The sequence below is a fragment of the Cucurbita pepo genome, chromosome LG14, assembly GCF_002806865.2.
Source record: "Cucurbita pepo subsp. pepo cultivar mu-cu-16 chromosome LG14, ASM280686v2, whole genome shotgun sequence".
In the NCBI taxonomy this organism is placed as follows: Eukaryota; Viridiplantae; Streptophyta; class Magnoliopsida; order Cucurbitales; family Cucurbitaceae; genus Cucurbita; species Cucurbita pepo.
In genome coordinates, this window is record NC_036651.1 from 776,599 (window position 1) to 798,325 (window position 21,727).

The window sequence follows — 21,727 nt, forward strand, 5'->3', positions numbered from 1 at the left end:
TTATAATAATTTTAGTTTATAAATGGATTTAATTTAAATTTCTTTAAAAAATAGTGAAACTAAGTGCATCCAAATATATATATATATAAAAGGTTGTCACATGGGTGCATGCAAATATTTTTGTTATAAAGTTTTGTATAATATCAATCACATACAAAACCAATGTAAATAATTAAAAAGAAAAAAAAAAAGATTATCATAGTAATCCAAGTTCCCAAAATTTAGAATAAGCAATCCCCATAAGGCCATGTGTACGTTCTTAAGCAAACTCTTAATCAATTTAAAAGGTCAACATTATAACGTAACATCACCCACCATCAAATAAATAAATAAAGAACTAAAGCAATAATAAAATTAGTAGTCAATGAAACAGTAAGTTTAGTTTGAAATTGGTATAGTTTTAAAATAATTGTATTATTAAAAAATAAGTAGTAGTATAAAGAAATTTGGTATTTAGTTAGTTTAAGCTTTAACTTCTTAATAAATTTTAAAAAATGAATACTATTCGTTAAATACAATAACAATTTGACAATGAATTATAATTAAGTCATGCTTGTATTCGTAAATGAATAATAAATTATCGTACTTAAGGTACCATTACTATAATATATGCTGGCTCGCTTTTGCATGTCTTCTGCTATCGATCTTCCTGCTTTTGCAAGTTTTCTGCTATCGATCTTCCTGAAATGGCTTTTTCTGCTTTCCAAGTCTAAACTAAATTAAGGGTAAGGCCCCGTATTCTCTAACTGACGATTTTTTCTTTCTTCAAAATTATAGAAGACATGGTGTTATGCGAACAAAACTCTCCACAATGGTATGATATTGTTGACTTTGAGCATAAGTTCTCATAGCTTTGCTTTGGGCTTCCCCAAAAAAAGCTTCGTACCAATGGAGCTAGTCTCCACAATGGTATGATATTATCCATTTTGAGCATAAGCTCTCATGGTTTTGCTTTGGGCTTCCCCAAAAAGCCTCGTACCGATGGAGTTAGTATTACTCAATTATAAACTCATAATCATTCCCTAAATTAGTGGGGACTCGTACCAATGAAATTAGTATTCCTTACTTATAAACCCATGATCATTCCCTAAATTAGTCGAGTGGAACTTTCATCGAACAAAAAGTCAAAAGAAAAAAAAAAAAGGTAGAAAACAAAAACCAGTTTTTGACGTCCAAATTCATGTATCAGAACATAAAAATATATATAAATTAAAAAAAAAAAAAAGTGGTTTCGTGGATGGAAAGAAATTGTAATGACTTTTGGTGTATATTGAGTTTGAAGAAAGTGCAGTACTTGAGTGGGTTTGAATTTTGGGTGAAAAAAAAGGGCATATGGATTGGGATTATGGCACCGGTAAATATGGGTTACTAATACAGAGAAACAAGATCCTTAAGATCCTCTTTGTTTTCCTCAAAAATCGTCCACCACTTTCTATTATACTCCCTGCATGAATTTGAGTTCATACTAACATTTCTTCAATGTCAACTGTAATTAACGGCTGGCGGCCGATCTTTTGGGCATAAACGGCGGCTGAAATCATATTTAAGAAGGATTTCATTCTCCACTAATTGTATTTATTGGCATGGATTTTAAGGATACAAAGGCCTTTTCCAATTCCTCCACACGATATTATCCCACATGGATCCTCATTTTAATCGTCGTCCTTTTGCAAATTTACCTAATCTTCACCACCACTTGCTCCGTTCCACTCTCCCCCGCCACCGCTAGAGAACGCGGCCAACTCTCTAACACGGCTGCTGGAGACCCCTGCAGCTCCGGGAGAGTGTTCGTTTACGACCTGCCTCCCATTTTCAACAAACAATTATTGGAAAATTGCGAGTCCTTAGACCCATGGACCTCCCGCTGTGATGACGTGTCCAACGGTGGGTTCGGCCGCCGGGCGACGGAGCTCGTTGGCGTTGTTCCCGATGGTCTAGCTCCGACGTGGTATTGGTCGGAGCAGTACATGTTGGAACCGATTATACATAATCGGATTCTTAACCATAAGTGTAGAACGTTAGAGCCGGAATCAGCTACGGCCTTCTACATACCGTTTTATGCTGGTCTCTCCATCGGACGGTTCCTATGGCAGAATCACACTACTTCCGATCGGNTTTATGCTGGTCTCTCCATCGGACGGTTCCTATGGCAGAATCATACTACTTCCGATCGTGATCGGGATTCTGAGAAGTTGATTAAGTGGGTCCAGGATCAGCCGTATTGGAATAGATCGAACGGTGGAGATCATTTCATTACTCTGGGACGGCTGACTTGGGACTTTAAACGGTGGGGGAATAACGAGTGGGGGTCCAGTTTTGCGTTGATGCCAGGGATGAAAAACGTGGCGAGGTTGATCGTGGAAAGAGAACCGTCCGATCCATTGGATATCGGTGTACCTTTCCCCACAGGATTCCACCCTAGATCTGACGCTGACGTGTTAAATTGGCAGAGCTTCGTTCGTGAACGGAACAGAACAAACCTCTTCTGCTTCGCCGGCGGAACACGTCATGGAATAAAGAACGACTTTAGAGCCTTTTTACTGCGTTACTGCATCAACGAATCGGCCGGTCGGTGCCGAGCCGTGAAGTGCACTGCGAACCGGTGCGCGAGTGGTGACTCGGCGGTTCTGGAAACGTTTCTGGACTCGGATTTCTGTTTGCAGCCGAAAGGCGATTCGTATTCGAGAAAATCGGTGTTCGATTGCATGTTGGCCGGTTCGATTCCGGTTATTTTCTGGGAGAGAACCGCTTACGGGCAATACGAGTGGTTCTTGCCGGAGGAGGCGGGGAGTTACTCTGTTTTTATCGATCAGAGGGAGGTGAGAAATGGGTCGGCATCCATTAGAGGAGTGCTGGAGAAATTTAGTAGAGAGAGAGTGAGGAAGATGAGAGAGAAAGTGATTGAAACGATACCAAAATTAGTTTACGCCAGTGCTCCCGAGGGCCTGGAAACTATCAACGATGCTTTTGATATCACCCTCCATGGCATCTTCCACAGATTGAATGAACGTAGTATCTTAAATTGACGTTGAGATATAATATTTAAAAAATATATTATTTATGTTATGATTTGATTTATAGAATATTTTATTTTATTCTAAATATTTAATTAATTTATTTTATTTTTATTAGTAGATTGAATATCAATCGGAATGCATTTTCGATCCAATTATAATTCTCATTCTTTAACATTTTTTTTCTTTCAAATTTTTGTAATTTATGAAATTTCAATGGTCTTAATTTGATGCCACATCAGCTGCTGATGTGGCATTTTGCTAGCTCAAATTGGAGAATTTGCTTTTCTTGTTTAGGTAATTTATTCTACTTTTATTATTAATAAAAGTAGAATGTTAATATATAAAATTATGTATTTATGTATTTTTTAAAAATCAACTAAATTTATAATTTAATTTTAAAAATATGTTTGAATTTTGAGTTTAAATATTTAAGAGAGGTTGTAAAATAAATAATAAAAAATAATTATTAAATTACACAGATTAATTCTAGAAAACTTATCAATGAATTAAACTTATAAAAAAAAGATTATTTATTTGAAAAACTCATAAAAAATTGATTTATTTGTCCTACTCAACCTAATAATCCAACCGTCCGATCAGATTTTTCTTTTTACCGGTCCTTTGAACACCCTTATGCCCTATCCATTCGGGTTTCCCTCTCAATTCTTTCACAGACGTTTGCCGCCGCCCCTGTTTCAGCTGAAGAGTCTTAGTCGAGGTTGTGGACGGCTGTGGCGTTGTTGTTCTGGAAAGGATTGAAGAATAAGGAGGAGGAGGAGGAGGAGGCGGTGACAGGTGATTTTGCCGAGGAAGAAGCAGAAGGCGAGTTCACTGCCGCCGCCGCTCTGGCTCGCTCCGATTTGTTGCCCGGTAATACTATATTGTCTCTTCCATTATTCACTACAATTACTGAAAAAAAGTGAAGACTCTTGACGGAGCTTTAAAATGGAAAACCAAGGGGTATGCCCAACAGAAACAGACCGCTGCGGTTCGAATCGGTCTTGGGATTAAGCCGCTTGGTTCGACTGATTCGACCTATGATTGGCAACCCTAGACGGGTCGAGGAAGAACTGATTTTCTTCAAATTCTAATGTTTATTTCTGTATCAATGCCCCGACCTATCCTCTTTTGTTGGATAGAAAATCTCTTGAATTTTGAGGTAAAAATTTTGTTTTTTGTATGTTAAAAGTCTACTTATATGCATTTGAAGCATTCGTTTTAATCCTTTTTTTTTTTGGCAGAAATGTGATTATGGTTATGTTTCAGAAGTGTTTGCTTCCATTTGAGAAATGGGTACTATCGCTTTTGCAAAATCTTTAAACCAACTGTTTGAGCTGACAATGGGAAGGCATGGCTATTATTTATCTAGAATTCCTGTCATTAGACGATTCAGAACTCAATATCTTGCATTTATCCCTTCCTCGAACCCATTTTGCTCTGATTATACCCAGAACAACCCCAATCAAATTGAACAGGTTCCTAGTCATCAGGAAGTAACATTGAGCACCACCAGGAACCAACATCCTAACCATCCAGAACCTTTGTGCCATGAGTTAGTTCAAAAGCTTCGGATTTTACTTCAACAGGAGCGCACGGGTGCTGCCAAGAGGCTCATTAAGTCTATAATTCTGTCCAAATCTCCTTTCTCATCACCTTGTGATCTCATTGCACTTTTTTCTGTCCATTCTCCCAACTTGAAGCATGTCTTTTCAAATATGTTGTTAATGGCGTTTTTGGATCTCAAAATGCTTGATGATGCCATAAGATTATGTACCTCAATGAAGGAAAATGGCGTTGTTCCTGCTGTGGCCACCCTCAGCGTTTTATTTAAACTTTTAATGTCTTCTAAAGAGTTTAGAAAAACGCTCGACTTTTTTTCTGAACTTGTCGAATCTGGTATTCGACCAGATAGCTTCATGTATGGTAAGGCAGTTGAGGCGGCAATAAAACTAGGGGAGACGAACAGAGCCTTTGATTTGATGTGTTGCATGAAGAAGATAGGGATTAGTCCTACTGTGTTTGTGTCTAATGTGCTAATTTCTGGTCTTTGCAAAGAGAAGAAGCTGATTGATGCACAGAAGATGTTTGATGAAATGATCAATACAAATTTGTCCCCGAATTCGGTAACTTACAATACCATTATCAATGGATATTGTAAGGTGGGAAAACTGGATAAAGCTTTTAGTTTGAAAGAGAGGATGAAGCAAGAAAATTTGGAACCTAATCTTGTAACATACAATTCTTTGCTAAGTGGACTCTGTCAGGCAAAGCAGATGGAGGAAGCAAAAAAGCTATTGCGTGAGATGGAAACTTATGGGTTTGCACCTGATGGATTTACTTATAGCATACTTTTTGATGGGTATCTGAGGTCTGGTGATGATGAAGCCTCAATAGTTCTGTATGAAGAAACAGTGAAGAAAGGGGTGAGAATAAATAAATATACTTGTTGTATTTTGTTGAATGGGTTATGTAAAGATGGGAAGGTGGAAAAAGCAGAGGAGATTCTGATGAAATTAATGATGGATGGATTGGTTCCGGATGAAATCCATTTTAATGTACTAGTGGATGGTTACTGTCGAAAAGGAAATATCAACGGTGCTATATCAACCATCCAACGGATGGAAAATCAAGGCTTAACACCCAATTGTATCACTTTTAATTCGTTGATCAATACATTTTGTGAAATGAAGGAGATGGACAAGGCAGAGGAATGGCTGAGAAAGATGATAGCGAGGGAAGTTTGCCCTAGCATCGAAACGTATAACATCCTTCTCGATGGTTATGGACGGGCTTGTCTTTTTGATAGATGTTTCCAAGTTCTTGAAGAAATGGAAAGCAAAGGAATAAAGCCAAATGTGGTAAGCTATGGAACTCTTATCAATTGTCTCTGCAAGGGTGGTAGATTTGTTGAAGCTGAAGTAATTTTTGCTGACATGGATGGTAAAGGAGTTCTTCCAAATGCTCAAATTTATAATATGCTGATTGATTGTAAGTGCACATTAGGGAAAATGCAAGATGCTTTCAAGATTTTTGATGAAATGATTGATAGGAACATTACCCCGACCCTTTCGACGTACAACTCACTTATCAATGGACTCTGCAAGAAAGGAAGGGTGATTGAAGCAGAAGAATTAGTCAACCAAATTACAAACAGTGGTCTTACACCTGATGTGATCACATACAACTCCCTTATCCTTGGGCATTGTAGTTCTGGGAACCCCCAAAAAGGTCTCGAGATATATGAAACGTTGAAAAAACAAGGCATCAATCCTACATTAATAACGTATCATGTTTTAATATCTGGATGCAGCGAGGTTGGTTTAGATACAGTTGAGAAACTGTTCGGCGAAATGTTACTCATGGATCTTGCTCCAGATAGAGTTGTTTATAATGCAATGATTTATTGCTACATAGAGAACGGAGATGTTCAAAAGGCATTTGTTTTGTACAAAAAGATGATCGATGAAAGAGTCGAACTAGACAAGATGACTTATAACAGCTTGATTTTAGGATGCTTGAGAGATGGTAAGGTTACAGAAGTAAGGAAACTTGTTGATGATATGAAGGCTAGAGGGTTGAGTCCTAAGGGTGACACTTACAATATCCTAGTCAAGGGACTTTGTGAACTTGGTGATTATGGCGAGGCACATGTATGGTATAAGGAAATGTTCAAAAACCATTTTTTGTTAAATGCCTCCGTTTGCAATCAACTCATTGATGGTCTTAAGAGAGAGGGGAGGTTTCAAGAAGCCCATCTTATTTTGTCTGAGATGCATGTCAAAGGACTGTGTGTCTGGAATATGAGTAATCAGCCTGCTGCATCTATGACCATGTGATATGAGGAATCTGTGAACACATTTGGCTATCACTGCATTGAAAAACGTTTCTGCAGTTGGCCTATCTTGCCATGAATGAGTTGGTAAGCAGGGTCCTCTTCTTAGCTTGTTCTTGTGCCGACTAGTAAACCTTAACGTTTATTTTTTTTTTCTGTGATTCAGACAACTGAGCGGTGTAGGCTTCCTGCTGTGGCGTTTTGCTTGTTTCTGCTTCGGTAAGGCCATACGTCTAATTTTCTACACCCTGGTTACTGATTGATTCATTTTCATTCTACATTGATGTTCCTTGCTGTTCATCGAGTCATTTATCAATGCATTTACCTTTTAGATTGGTTAATGATGTCTTTGAGCCAACATGCATCATTCTTGAAACACTTCGAATATTAGATATTGATCTTTAGTTGATGGCCCATTCATTGTGACTGCAATAGAGTACACAGCATTTACTCGAGGAGCATCTCTCATGTAATCTGTTAAATTTGATTTGTTCTAGTGTTTGATTTTAAACGGACTGCAGATGGTGTTTTGAGTGTAAATATTGAAGATTTGAAGTTAAGTTGATTACTTGTGAGCATGGCCAGAAACTTGGATTTAGGTGACGCAGAAGCATAAACAAAAACTTAAAAGTGTTAACTCGTTGCTACAATCCATACACCAGAGAGGTTGCTCCGTCTTTCATGACAAGCCGAACCATGAGCAACAAAATTATCGTTCCGTAAACTATAAGAGAGAAACCTTCGAGTAAAGTCTAGAGAATCAACGCATCTGTTTTAACCCAGAAAGATAGATCCCAGCTTTCTCAGCTATAATGATTCCGTCTTGGAGTGCAGTAGCCTCAACAAGTCCCACAAAACCAGTGAATTTCAGAGCTTTTTTGCATCTAAATCATAGTTCGCCAAAGGAATTGCGAAGAAGGGCTCAAAACCCCCCACCAATCTCGTGCTAAAGGAAGCATGAGTTGAGATTTTATACAAAGTTTTGTCGTTTGAGTCAGTCCTCTATACTTCTGTCCTATATCCATCCAAATGTTAACATTGTAGCTTACGTTCTTGTGACATCTTGTTTTCCAGCCAAAAGTGATATTACAACAGTGGGGAAGGAAAGCCCAATCTTGTCAAACAAAGGTTACAGAAAACTCATTAGCGTGCCACCAAGTTGGAGCTCTTCAAGTGAGATCCTACGGAGTCCAAAAAGGGCATTGAGGAGCTGGAAAAGGTAAAACTTCCATCAAAAGGAACTGAAAACAGAAATCCAAATGGAGTTTTGCAAATTACAATGGAGGAAAACACACCATTTTGTTACATTTTACACCAATTTGGAGATTGTTGTGAAGGTTTTCTTCAAGCTTGTGAACTAGGCCTTGGTGTTGATACTGGCGTGGACGAACCAAATGTAACTGATATCTTAACCCAAGTAAGTATGCCTCGAATCTTCCAATCTATATTGTTGAAATAAAAAAAGAAAAAAATTATGTAAATATTAGTTTATTCGATGTGTTTTTTCCTTTTTATTTTTAATTTAATAGTATGTAATTTTTATATTTTTTATAAGATAAAGTTTTATACTAATCCATAAAAAGAAAAATCTTTCAGTTTTGGAAAAANAAAAAAAAAAAAAAAAAAAAAAAAAAAAAAAAAAAAAAAAAAAAAAAAAAAAAAAAAAAAAAAAAGAATCCTGGACATTTATTTATGACCAAAGTCCTGAGAAGGTTATGAATTTAAACTTATTCCAATCCTAGTTCTTTCCGGATTTAATTTCTATGAGAGTTTCCTAATCTGATTCGAATATCAATCTTTATATAATGGGCTTTCTGGCAGACCCATTGGCTGCATCAAATTACAGAACAAATTCTCACACAAATCCAATCGAGTTGCAACACAAGAACATCGAAAGATACAATAATGGCGGGTTTTGGAAGTTCAAACAATGGTAACGACGCACCTCTCTGTGCCAACAACTGTGGCTTTTATGGCTATCCGATGAATCGAAACCTTTGCTCCCTCTGTTACGCCGCTTTCCTCAAAGAAACCGGCGAAAATTCAGAACGACAAGAGAACTCAAACCATCAAATACGTGAGGAAGAACCAAATCTGCGAAAGAGACGATCTCCTTGGGCCGGACAGAGTTCCGAAACTTCTGAACCGGTCGCCGATTTGCATAATCCGGCCAATAAAACCAAAATTAGATGCAAAATCTGCAAGAAGAAGATCGGAATGTTAGGATTCAATTGCCGGTGTGGAGGTCCATTCTGCTGCAAACATAGGCATCCTGAAGAGCATTCGTGCAACGTTGACCACAAGGCAATCGGACGGCAGATTCTGGCAAAGCACATTGTCGAATGCAAGGCCGATAAATTGGAGTTTAGGGTTTAGATTCAATGGAATTTACTGCAATTTTTTTAAAATTATTTTCTTTTCGAGAATGTTACTGTCTTAAATATTTTATAAAATTAGATGAATAATGATAATAATAATAAAAAAAAAACAATAATTTCTTTTTTTGTTTTTCAAATTTAAATGATTATGGTAAAACAAAATCTAATTATAATTTCCAAATTAAAACTAAATATGTGAATAATTATGATTAAAAGTTCATAATATTTTGATCCTAATCATCATATAATTTATATACTTTGTATAATAAAAATATACAATATACATCAAGAGGCAGTGAAATTGTTGGAGGCAAAGAAGGCCTTGGCAGTCATTTCTCTTTCAAATCTCCAAATATAATTCAACCCCACAAGCAATTCTGTAATGGCGGCTTCTGTCTTGTCTTTGTTAGCAAAATAAAGCGTCTGCAAAAGCATTACATTAGTCTTTGGTGCCATGTAATTTTGCTGCTCAAAGCTCCTTTCACTTTGCCATTTTACCATGTTTTGTGACAATGGCGACAGCCATCCCAATATCCTCCCCATTGCCTCCCTCCATTCTCCCGCCAACGACGCATCGCTCGCTATGAACCCAACCCCTCTCAACCGTGCTCTCAACGACGACCGAATGCTCTTCGGTAGCATCGAGTATAGATCGTCTCTCGCATCCACGCCGACTAGTTGCGGAGCCTTGATCATTTTATCCATCACTATGATCAGGTTGGAGTAATGCAGGGCTAACCCCGCCGCTCCCAATGTGGTCGGGGGAGGCTTTAAAAGTTTCGAATTGGGTTCAAACAATGCGTTTTTTCCATTGTCGTTTATGTTCTTGAGCGGGTGGACAGCAGCAGAGGCGGAGAGGCTACGTGGGAGAGAAGATGGGGCTTGAGCAATACCAAAAACAACCTTAATTCTTGCTAGAGTTGTGAAAATTGAGGTTGCTAGAATTAAAATCACCGTGTCGAATGTTCTGTTCCAGAGAGATTTCTCTTTTAGATACTTTACTTCTTGTCTCTGGCATAAGATCTTGTGTCGGAGGTCGAGGATCTTTTGCTCTTTGAGAGAGATCTCTAATGGTGAACTCTTCTCTTGATCACAGAACTCTAAATTTGCCACTGCTTTTCTTAACCCAGTTTCCATAATTGAAAGCTCATTCATTTCTCTATGAAGGGCTGCAGTGAATGTAACTAATCTCTCAATCCTCTTGTTCCTACACTCCATTTCTTTCTCGCTCATAATCTGTAAATCAAAATGCAACATTCATCAATTTTAAAAAAAAAAAAAAAAACAGAGAAAACTATGAAACCCATTGTTAGAAACAGAACGTGAAGATTTAGAGTAAAGATTTAGAATTTAGCTGTAATTCAACGAACCCAATTGTGAAGATCGCGGCCGGAGTCGGCGAAGTCGTGGAAGAAGCGAGGGAAGGATCGAAGATGGGCGTGGTGACATTTAATGGTCAAGCGGGAGACAGAGTTGGCGAGGAGGCGAAGATTTTCGGTCATTTCAGCGCAGGCGAGGCCGAGGAGGAAGGTCTCGTCGTTAGAGACAATCTTAAGGACACCTTCGAGGGAAATAGATTCTCGGAGACGAAGAATGTTGTGGTCGGAGAGGGAGTGCCATAGATGCAAAAGCTTGGACATGAGGCCAGCAATCTCGAAGGCCAAAACGCCGAGGTTCGGCGATTTCTTAGACGAGGTGGGTTTGGTGTTGAGGATAGTTGAAGTTCGAACCACATCGAATTTGTTGGAGACGGCGGTCTTGACCTTAATTAGCCAAGTCTCGAGGGCCATATTGATTTGGTTTGGTTAATGTGGAGGAAGAAGGAATTGATAGATAGATAGATAGATGAGGATATAACAGTGGGGGAGATTTTAGGCAGAGGGAATTTAGCGTTGTTAAGCCTCGTGGGCTGTTTTCATCGCCATCTTTATTACTAATAAGAAAAAGGAACCATTTTTTTTTCTTTTTTTTTCAAATTGTTCATGATTTCGATATTAATTAATACAAATAAAAATAGACAAAACTTTATGGAATTTCCCATTCCCAAAGCTTCCCTACTTTTTATTTCTTTTAATTATTAAATTAAATTATATCTACATTTTTCACCCTCAATAATTACCATCAATAATTATGTGACACTTGTTCTAATTTGACAAATAAGGTCAGTTGTATGAAAATAGTAAGTCGTGAACAATTTATATATATGATCGAGTCTCAAGTCATGTTTACGAGAAAATGTTTTAGAAAGGTGGGTGACTAATAACTTTGAGCTTAGGGGATTAACCTAAATTTTTGACCTTTACGACCTCAAGGGTCAACCCAGCGCTCAACCTTAAGCGAATGAATTGAGGTCCATTGGACTAAGACCTATGCGAAACAATCTTACAGTAATTATTTCATTTTCGGTCTCTAATTTGTTTATAGAAAACTAATTTTTTGTTTCTCTACTAAAAATTTAAAATATTTGCGTGAATTGGAATAATTAATAATTACGGAATTATGAAACCTAACACATAAAAAAAAATAATATATATATATATATATACGAGTAAAATGTAGGGAGTGAGAGTAAGAGAAATTACAGTCACGCACGCGGGTAGCGCGTGTCGAATTTATAAATAAAGGCTACTTTGTCTTGTAGTGGGTTCAACCCAACACACGCTTGGGATGAGCGTGGGGAGAACAATTATACCACTCTTTTCTTTTTTTCTTTTTTCCTTTTCCTTTTTTTTTTCCCTTTTTTGGGATGTGTTTTTTTTATTTATCAAATTTGAATACTTTTTTCTTTATTAAAATAATAAATAATAGTTATCTCCAAGTCGGCAAAGATTTATTTTATTTTATTTTATTCTATTTTTGCAGAGGATGTTAACTTGTCCAAAAGGAAACCGAGGACCGTGTCGTTATTGGTTTGGCTTCTTCCTTTTGTTAATTTTCATTGTGTTACGCATTTTAATTATGAATTTTCTCTTTAAGTTTCTTTTAAATTAATTATTAGTGAATTATTACCTTGCATGCATTTCATAACCATTATTGGTTGAGATTTTTAATGTGAAAATTTTAATTGAAATAAATAATAAGGAAAATAATAGTTTGTAATTGATCCATCGTCCAATAATATTTGTTGCTAGGATCCCGACAAAGAGATTCTTCTAAAACATGCTTCTATTCTTTCGATAGGATGTTTATCTCCCAGTGACCCATCTTTTATCATATTGTATGATAATTCATTATAATTATTAGTTAGAACATGAAATAAAGGTATCTTGAATCTCGTTGAAATAATATCATGATTATTATTTTTTTATGAAATAACTTCTAGATTCATAATATTCTCTAATTTGTTATTTAGAACTCTAATAAATCTAACAACGATTGAGTAGACTTCATCATTTAGAATACAAGGGTTTGTTTTGAAAATTTGGTTAAAAATTCAAATATTTTGTTACAAAAATAAATTATTTTTAGTTTGAACAAGAAAAACCGAAGATTTCAACCTCGGACCGGTTGGTTCGAGGTGTAGATGGGAATCAAAGGTGTAGTTTAATAGGTGAGAAAAGTAGTGGGTACTATAAGGTTTGTTTTTTGAGCTGTGGTTGAGCTTTTACCTATCAATGGAACAACAGTGGAAGATTTCGTTGTTGAGTTGTCGGTGAATGAATAGGCAAAACCTCCTTCAACCTCTCCTTATCTCTCTCTGCCCTTCTTTCTCTCTCTACCCTTCTTTCTCTCTCTAACCTTCACCTCCTTCTCTCTCTTACCCTACCTTGTTTGTTACACATGAAATTGACTATTCAATTTGCTTTTTTACGCCTTACCCATATGAATGTGAAAGCATGTAGGTTTGAATTTCGGCTTATTATTATTCAAATTTGGAAGGAGTGGGTGAAAATTTCGAGAAAAAATCAAATTTATATTGCTAAACTTGTGAGTAATTATATTATTTTTAAAAATATTGTTAAGGATTATTGAGAGTAGTTCGGGTTGAACTTTATTTAAATCTTATACACGAAAGTTTTAAGAGAGACCTAAATTGATGGAGGAATGAAGAATGGGGATGAGAGATTTTGTTAGAAGAATTGTGGGCAAAGGAAGGCCTCCCCCATGCATTGCCCATGTGTTTCCATTGTAAAAAACCTACCAACTTGGAAGGAGGGTCGAATAAGGCCACTTGTCGACTTGTGATTGGTTAAACTTATTGAGTTGCAAAATCTAAATGGAATCATTTTAATTAAACACACTTTGTTTTAAGCAATCTCTTGAAACTCCAAGCATGGGAGACTTTGTGTTCCTTATTGGTTCATTTAATGTTTAGTTAATTCATGGAGGTGTGTAGTAATTGACTTGTGACAAATTGCTACCCTCTTGGACTTTGGTTTTTATAATATTGAGGCCAAAACTTGTCTTTTTCTATGAATTCAATGTATAAATTACACATATATTTTAACTATGAAATTGTATGTCGCGATGCAATATGTGAAGATATTTATAACTAAAAAAAATGTGCATGAAATGAACAAGGTAAAAAGTGGAGTATTAAAATGACCAGTTTTAAAAAAAGGGAATGCAAGAGATTTATGTGCGGAATGATCTAGACGGTGGAGGGGTGAGGGCGTCGGCAGTGCCAGGCACACCCACTCGCTAGCCCGCACGCACGCACTAAACATGGCTCGACAAGACAAGATCATTTAAGCAATTCTTCTAGTTCATGCTTTTAGCTTTAAATTTTAAATAATGGGTGCATGGCCTAATCATCTATGGCTAAATTTTAATCATGCTTGAATAATTAAATTATAAATTTAGTGTGTCTATTTACTTTTTAAACTTAGATATTTTAAAATTCATTTGTGTGGTTGATAATGGATGAACTATACGCGTTGGTGCAATATAGACGTCTTCCCAAGAGCTTTAAATGAGGAAAAATAGAAGGCTATTATTTGTTTTGATCCCACATCAAACCAACATTCATTTTGCCTCTTGTTGGCATTGATAGTGACCGAAGTGTGCAACGCTAAGATTCCCACTACATTTTGACCCTAAGATTACAAAAACAATTTCTATTATTGCATATACTTTTGGAAGATGAGGAGTAGAAGGGGAGAGAGGGGCTAATCGCTATTGAACAGAAATTGAGGAGGCATTGCCCCACTTTAACAAGACATGGCCACAAAGATAATGGCCAAAAAGAAGAAACACGTTACGAACATACCCAATGACATTATGCTTCGCCATAGATATATATAAGGATGACCTAATGCGCACGTGTAGCATCATCATTTTAAGCGCACAATTATTCCCCTTACACAAGTGCTTCAGGTCCTGCTCAACAAGCAAATTCTTCCTCTAATTTACCTGTTTTTATTGAAACTGTCATTTCAACTAAAACTAGAAAAAGTTTAACTCATAGCTGAAATGGAAATAGTTATATGATTGTTCTTAGGGTAATGATGGTTACCTTAGAGCAAGGGCGCAAGTTCAAGCCATGTTTATGCATTTTGAGCCTATATCAGCTAAGAAAATGCCACCAAAGAAACCCATTTGGGCAAAAAAGGAGAAGGAAAGGAAGAAATGACAGATGGTTTCACAGAGGACGACGCAACAATCACATTCAACTTTCAGCAGAACTACTAAGAAGTCAAAAAGATGCGGTTGCTTCATGTTCCAAACTCTATCCAATCGACTAGATGCAAAGAATTATGCACGCAAACTTGAACTGTTTAAGTTTTGGCTAGTGACTAGAAAGTGGCCAGAGACAATGCATTCACTCAATGGCTGAATCAGAATGATGCTTTTATAAACTTTGGAAATGACAAACATGGCCGTTTCTGATACATGGACCTGTTCTTACGTCGGTCCACTAAAGTTGGTCCCTTTCACCATGGCAACCATATCATATCATATCCACTAATACCAATTCAACCAGAGTAATAGACAAGAAGCTTCTCAGCTTATTCAATGAGAAACGCTGTTTAGATTGTAAATTTCAATATGTTAAACACAAGAGAACAAGAAGAAATAGGCAGTGGGGAAACACTTAATGGGGATCATGTTTATTAAGATATATCTAAAATGCACTCATTATCATTACATCTACATCCACTTACTCGATAATGCACTAAACTAGGAGAATATGCATAAGGGCCCAGCTTAACAATAATCTCTCAAGTCAAACAATAATTCAAATTTAAAATATTCATATCTACCGCAGTTGATCAAGTAAAGTTTGACAAATTGCTAAGACTTTTCATTACTATTCAACCCCATGTATTAAGAAGCATAATGAAACAAAGGTAAAAATTTAAATACTAAGATTGAAAAGTAATCGTGGATGGCTTGCAAAGATTAAATTAAGAATCTTATGTATTAAATATAGGGGTTATTATTCACTTTTCAGCTTGTCCAAAAAAAGCCACAGTAAGAAAACTATGCCCTGCAAGCCATTTGAGACCACTAAAATGTAGCGTACCATACCAGCACTCCACAAGTTCGAACAATAGCCAATTCAAAATGAATCTGATAATGTTGAGCGGCAGGTGCTGATTAAACAGGCAAATCGCTATACAACCAATGGATGCACGAGGGTCCAAGTCATATGAGTTTCATTTGGGCGTTCCTTTGTGAGGATTCCATCCACGAAGATATGAAAATTGCATCACATCTTCCTACACAATCCATCTACTTATAACTGAAAGTTGCATCATTGTCCACCTGTGAACAATGAAAACGTATTGGTGGAGTATATCATCAAGTCCAGAGGGTGCTACTAATTACAAAAAAAACAACTTAAAACTTACGGTTTTTTCAATCTCTTTCGCTTTCTCATCATCAAAGCCAAGGGTGGCCAAGATCTTGCGACCTGCCGATTCCTCTGACCAAATAGCAAGAAGCAAATGACCTGTAGTTATTTCTCCAGATTGGCCTGCATATAAGACCTTAGGTTCAATCAAGGAAGACTACCACAAGCAAAAGACCTAATAAAATGCACAAAGGTGATATCGTTCTAGTCAAAATCTACAATCAAGAAGTTGAAACATACTTGTGCACATTTGTACATGCTTTGTGAACAACTAGATAATCCTTCTTCAATTAAATGGCCAAAAAGATCGACGAAAATCTTTGCAAGCGGGTGTTTCATGCTAAATGAAAAAATGAATGCTTTACAACTAAGTCTTTATTTCGGGTAGGCAAAAACAACTTATAATCTCTTTGATGAAAGAAGCACCAGCCATGAAATTGCAGCAAGCATAGCATTTTTTTTTTTTTTTTTTTTTTTTTAATATTGGTGTGTCCAAACCCGTTTGCGCGTACCTTGACTATTCTCAATTATTCACATGAGACAATTGTTTTACCCTACTACATTTGATTGACTCAAACGATGACCACCATACTTGAACTCACTCTATCTAAGCCCTTGATTATTTACATAACCCTTTTGACCACTAGACTAACATATGGTAGCTAGTTGCATTAAGCATAATTCTAAAAGCATTTATTCACTTTTCTATTGAGGTAAGCATGATTGGGAAATCATTTATTCACTATCCTAGCCGTGGAAGAATTATCTGATTACTTTCCAATCAAGCTGTTAAGAAGCCTGTGATAAAAGCACGCCTAACCTCCCGTCATCTGATTTCTTTACTTTCCAATCAAGCTGTTAAGAATTATCTGATTTCTTTACAATTAAAATGCATGCATAGAGCTTTCAGTAGAAAACTCAAGTATTATCACTCACTTTCAGGCTAAATAAGAATCAAATTGGCTGCACGAAGGAAGAATGATCTCACCGGACTTTAACTTCTCTGCAACAGCCCAATCAAGTGCCCTCTGAGCAGATTCAGTCAATGGAGGATGCTCTGGGCTGAAGAAATACATGTCAGATTTTCCAAGTAGCTTGACAGTTTCTTCTCTTACCTTGAAAAGTGTAATTCCGTTAGCCCTTAAGAATCTGGCAGCAATATTTGTTCCTGAAAAGAATATGAACAAATATATGTCGAAAAAATTAAAGATTGCAACCAAAGGGTATATGCAACTATAGTTTATCATTTCTTAATCCTATCTCCTTTTTCTGAACAAGGTTGAAAATTATCGATTAACTTCACCATGAGTACTACTAGCTATTAAGCCTGAGGACATACAAAAAGCATGCTGCCAGTAGCCCAAGGCTACTGTCAAAGATAGGTTACTCATACTCATCATCTAACAGGAGCTGACACGAACATAAGCTTCCTTGTCGAATTCTTTAACATAAACTAAGTCTTTCAAAACAGTTCCGTAGTTGCACATGAGAGACATCAGATGACAATGGAAGATATCATGAAATGATGCTGGAAAGGGAAGTAGCCACATTTGAAAGTGATCATCATGTGCTAACTCCTCAGGAAATGATCTTGATTTTAGCATTATTTTCCTTAAAGAAGGGACCAAGATTCATATAGTTCCGTAATTTAACTGCATTCAACTAAACTAAATCAATAAGCAAGTCTAAATTTAAATGTAAAAAATAAATGACCTCAGAGATGGAACGACTACCAACCCTCGATTAAAATTCCCATTAACAAAGCTTCTGTGCCTGTATTTGGATATTTGAGTTTCCTTGCTTCCAATTCTCCCATTGCAAATGACTTTATTGCTCTTGCTGACCATCTTATACAAAACAAATTCAACAAACAATTAACACCACTATCATTTCTGCATTAATCGACAATCTAATGTGGAAAAGGATAAGTCCTATAGCAAATGATTCAACAGCTATGATATGCTGACATGCTGGAAAACCAATTTGTATTGATGAGAAAAAATCGTACAACCAAAAAGAGAAAGATATGAAGTCATTCAATGATGTGCATCGAGTAAGAGGTCATACATTGGCCACGCTAGATTATGACTTAACATATCAGCAAATAGTTTCAAATGCACAAAGACTAAAATTAATTTCAAAGCTTCCAGACAGGAAATTAAAGACTAAAATTGATGTCTTAAAACTACCTGAATAATCATCATCCCACATTAAATTTCAAAACGATTAGTTAAATTAGAAAATAATATTCACGCGTTATGAAAGCAGGCAACAAAAACTCCAATTAAAACCACTTAAGCTCGACGCATGCTTCAGAACGTCTCTAATTGAATGGGGGAAAATTTGTGGGGGTAAACTTACTTGGGGAGTTTATCTGGGGAAACGCCCTCGGGTTTCCTGCAATATAAGACAAAATTTTAGGTATGAGGACTTGAAAAAGAATCAGTCGGTGAAGCAAGAGAGGCAATCAAATCTTACGAAGCCGGGAGGCTAAACGATACAGTGGCAGTGGTGGCACGGCGAGTGAACTTCGAGACGGAATGGGTGGCATTAGAACGCTTAATTGCGAGGTTGAGCTGGATTAGAGGGCTGGCGGGAAGGAATAGAGTTTTGGGTTCTAAAGAGTAACAATTAGATTGAGCCGGAAGGGAAAATGGGACTAGGGAAAGCGAAAGAGAATTCATGCGAGTTGCCGCCATTAGAAGCTAAGGAAAGCTCAATTTTGGAGAAGATTGAAATCAGGTCCCGAGGGAATTGATACCAACTTGGAACAAAGATGGCTTTAGTGGGCTCGCCTCTGGATAAACCTTTTGGAAGTTAAAAAAAAAAAAAAAAAACAAAATACAGTAACTAAAATAATATCTAAATAAAAAATAGTACTTAACCTAAGTGGATCGTGGCCAAAAAAAAAAAAAAAATAGTATTTTGTTTCCATAACCATTTTTTAATTTTTAAATATTGCAATAATAGTTTTAGGATAAAAAAAATTAAAATTAAATCCAAAACAAAGAGATTTTCACACTGTTACAAAGAATATTTCGTTTTTCTTTCCAATCGACTTAGATCTCACCGTTAGTATATATGAATAGAAACTATTATTTATATTTATAAACTTTATGTTGATGATTATTAGAAATGAGTCGCACATTAGTTAATTTAGTGAAAGATTATGGATTTATAAGTGATGAATATTATCTCTACTAGAACGAGACTTTTTGAGAAGCTTAAACAAAGTCACGAGAACTTATGCTTAAAGTAATGAAACAATATCATACTATGGAGAGTCGTGATTCCTAACACTTTTTCTTTTTCATTTTGTCTCTCCCAATTTTTTACCTATTAATGCCTTCATAATTTTCTTCTTTCACTGGGAACCTCATTTTGTCTCTTTGGGAGTGTGTTTCCATGATCTCTATGGTGGTCACCCTCATGATGGATGTATAGATAGCAAAAACCATGCAGTAGCTACCACAGTGGAGGCCATGTCCATTGCCACCATCTTCGCAAAACACGCCATGAGAGGTCTAGTGTTTGTAGGGATGGGACATGGTGGCTGTATTCTCCAGGTAATTAACACCTTTGTGATGGCCATGGTTGTGCAACCAGGCTCCTCACATGAAAATCCACTCTCCTGTTATTGCTGACATCCATCTCGTGTCCTAATTTTAACTCTCTTTATCACCAAATATTTTAATTTTGGCCCACACTGAACAGATATGACTTCCCAGATCTCAATATTATTTTAAACACTAAGCTAAACTCACTGCTTATTAATCATCACCCTACATTAAATACTTATAAGCTTTTAGGTTGGATTTAACCCCTTAATTTTCTTCAAACATCATGACGGCACCCAACAATGACTCCAATTGAATGGGAGGAAATATGAGTATAAGCTTACTTTGAGGGTTTCTGGGAGGAAGCACCATCTGGGTTCCTGCAAGATCAGATAAAATATAACAATCCAGATTTACCGCTAGTAGATATTGTCCTCTTTGAGTTTTCTTGGGCTTTCACTTTCGAACTTCCCCTCAAAGTTTTAAAACACATCTGCTAGGGAAAAGTTTCCACACCCTTATAAATGGTGGTTTGTTCTCCTCCTCAACCAATGTGGGACATCACAATCCACCCCCCTTCGGAGCCAGCGTCCTCGCTGGCACTCTTTCCTTCCTCCGATTGATGTGGGACCACCCCCAAAATGACGCTGACACTCTTTCCTTCCTCCCATCGATGTGGGACCACCCCCAAAATCCATCCCCCTTTGGGGCCAACATCTTTTCTAGCACACCGCCTCGTGTCTACCCCTTCGGAGAAGAGCGAGAAGGCTGGCACATCGTCCGATGTCTAGCTTTGATACCATTTGTAACGACTCAGATCCACCACTAGCAAATATTGTCCTCTTTGAGCTTTCCTTTTCGGGCTTCCCCTCAAGACTTTAAAACACGTCTGCTAGGAAAAGGTTTCCACACCCTTATAAATGGTGGTTTGTTCTCCTCCCCAACCAACGTGGGACGTCACATAAAACCTTGTACAAACCTAAGTACGATGACTAAACTTTGAAAATAAATGGGTGAGATTAAAACGCTCTATCACTGAAGATGATCATGAGTTTATAAATAAAAATACATCTCGATCCTTTGAAAAAACTAAAAGTAAAATTACAAAAACTTACCTTGGAAATGGGTGATTTCTATGGTAACCATGAATTAAATTATGGTAAGAGAGTTCAAAATTGCACAAATTTCAAATTAGAGTCTTTTTAATTTTTTTATTTAAAGAAAAAAAAAGGTGATATTTAATTTTAATTTTGAAAATGTGTGGGAGGTGGGAAGAAGAAGCAAGAAAGCAATTGGAACCAATCNAGATAAAATATAACAATCCAGATTTACCGCTAGTAGATATTGTCCTCTTTGAGTTTTCTTGGGCTTTCACTTTCGAACTTCCCCTCAAAGTTTTAAAACACATCTGCTAGGGAAAAGTTTCCACACCCTTATAAATGGTGGTTTGTTCTCCTCCTCAACCAATGTGGGACATCACAATCCACCCCCCTTCGGAGCCAGCGTCCTCGCTGGCACTCTTTCCTTCCTCCGATTGATGTGGGACCACCCCCAAAATGACGCTGACACTCTTTCCTTCCTCCCATCGATGTGGGACCACCCCCAAAATCCATCCCCCTTTGGGGCCAACATCTTTTCTAGCACACCGCCTCGTGTCTACCCCTTCGGAGAAGAGCGAGAAGGCTGGCACATCGTCCGATGTCTAGCTTTGATACCATTTGTAACGACTCAGATCCACCACTAGCAAATATTGTCCTCTTTGAGCTTTCCTTTTCGGGCTTCCCCTCAAGACTTTAAAACACGTCTGCTAGGAAAAGGTTTCCACACCCTTATAAATGGTGGTTTGTTCTCCTCCCCAACCAACGTGGGACGTCACATAAAACCTTGTACAAACCTAAGTACGATGACTAAACTTTGAAAATAAATGGGTGAGATTAAAACGCTCTATCACTGAAGATGATCATGAGTTTATAAATAAAAATACATCTCGATCCTTTGAAAAAACTAAAAGTAAAATTACAAAAACTTACCTTGGAAATGGGTGATTTCTATGGTAACCATGAATTAAATTATGGTAAGAGAGTTCAAAATTGCACAAATTTCAAATTAGAGTCTTTTTAATTTTTTTATTTAAAGAAAAAAAAAGG

At 37.0% G+C, this 21,727-nt stretch overlaps 4 protein-coding genes across 5 annotated transcripts; 2 read left to right on the top strand and 2 right to left on the bottom strand.

The window, feature by feature from the left end:
• Positions 1-1,583: 1,583 nt before the first annotated feature.
• Positions 1,584-3,026, top strand: LOC111810358 (xyloglucan galactosyltransferase XLT2-like). The gene has a single exon (XM_023697067.1). The coding sequence runs from the start codon at positions 1,584-1,586 to the stop codon at positions 3,024-3,026; it is 1,443 nt and encodes a 480-aa protein (XP_023552835.1).
• Positions 3,027-3,622: 596 nt separating this feature from the next.
• LOC111810191 (pentatricopeptide repeat-containing protein At5g12100, mitochondrial) lies at positions 3,623-8,060 on the top strand. Of its 2 annotated transcripts, XM_023696802.1 has the most exons (5): positions 3,623-3,887; positions 3,976-4,176; positions 4,259-6,936; positions 7,016-7,068; positions 7,924-8,060. In XM_023696802.1, exon 3 carries the CDS (start codon positions 4,307-4,309, stop codon positions 6,851-6,853), a length of 2,547 nt encoding a protein of 848 aa, XP_023552570.1. In that variant the 5' UTR covers positions 3,623-3,887; positions 3,976-4,176; positions 4,259-4,306; the 3' UTR covers positions 6,854-6,936; positions 7,016-7,068; positions 7,924-8,060. The 2 variants fall into 2 exon arrangements, with proteins under 2 accessions (XP_023552570.1, XP_023552569.1); XM_023696801.1 differs by having other exon boundaries at positions 3,623-4,176.
• A 1,392-nt stretch (positions 8,061-9,452) lies between these two features.
• On the bottom strand, positions 9,453-11,140 carry LOC111809845. Its single transcript, XM_023696285.1, has 2 exons — positions 10,598-11,140; positions 9,453-10,463 (listed from the first exon to the last, which is right to left on the bottom strand). Exons 1-2 carry the CDS (start codon positions 11,015-11,017, stop codon positions 9,513-9,515), a joined length of 1,371 nt encoding a protein of 456 aa, XP_023552053.1. The 5' UTR covers positions 11,018-11,140; the 3' UTR covers positions 9,453-9,512.
• A 4,420-nt stretch (positions 11,141-15,560) lies between these two features.
• LOC111810250 (ATP-dependent Clp protease ATP-binding subunit CLPT1, chloroplastic-like) lies at positions 15,561-18,814 on the bottom strand. The gene is made up of 6 exons (XM_023696905.1): positions 18,502-18,814; positions 18,385-18,420; positions 17,761-17,870; positions 17,012-17,191; positions 16,022-16,146; positions 15,561-15,935 (listed from the first exon to the last, which is right to left on the bottom strand). The coding sequence occupies exons 1-6, from the start codon at positions 18,720-18,722 to the stop codon at positions 15,903-15,905; spliced, it is 705 nt and encodes a 234-aa protein (XP_023552673.1). The 5' UTR covers positions 18,723-18,814; the 3' UTR covers positions 15,561-15,902.
• Positions 18,815-21,727: the final 2,913 nt, after the last annotated feature.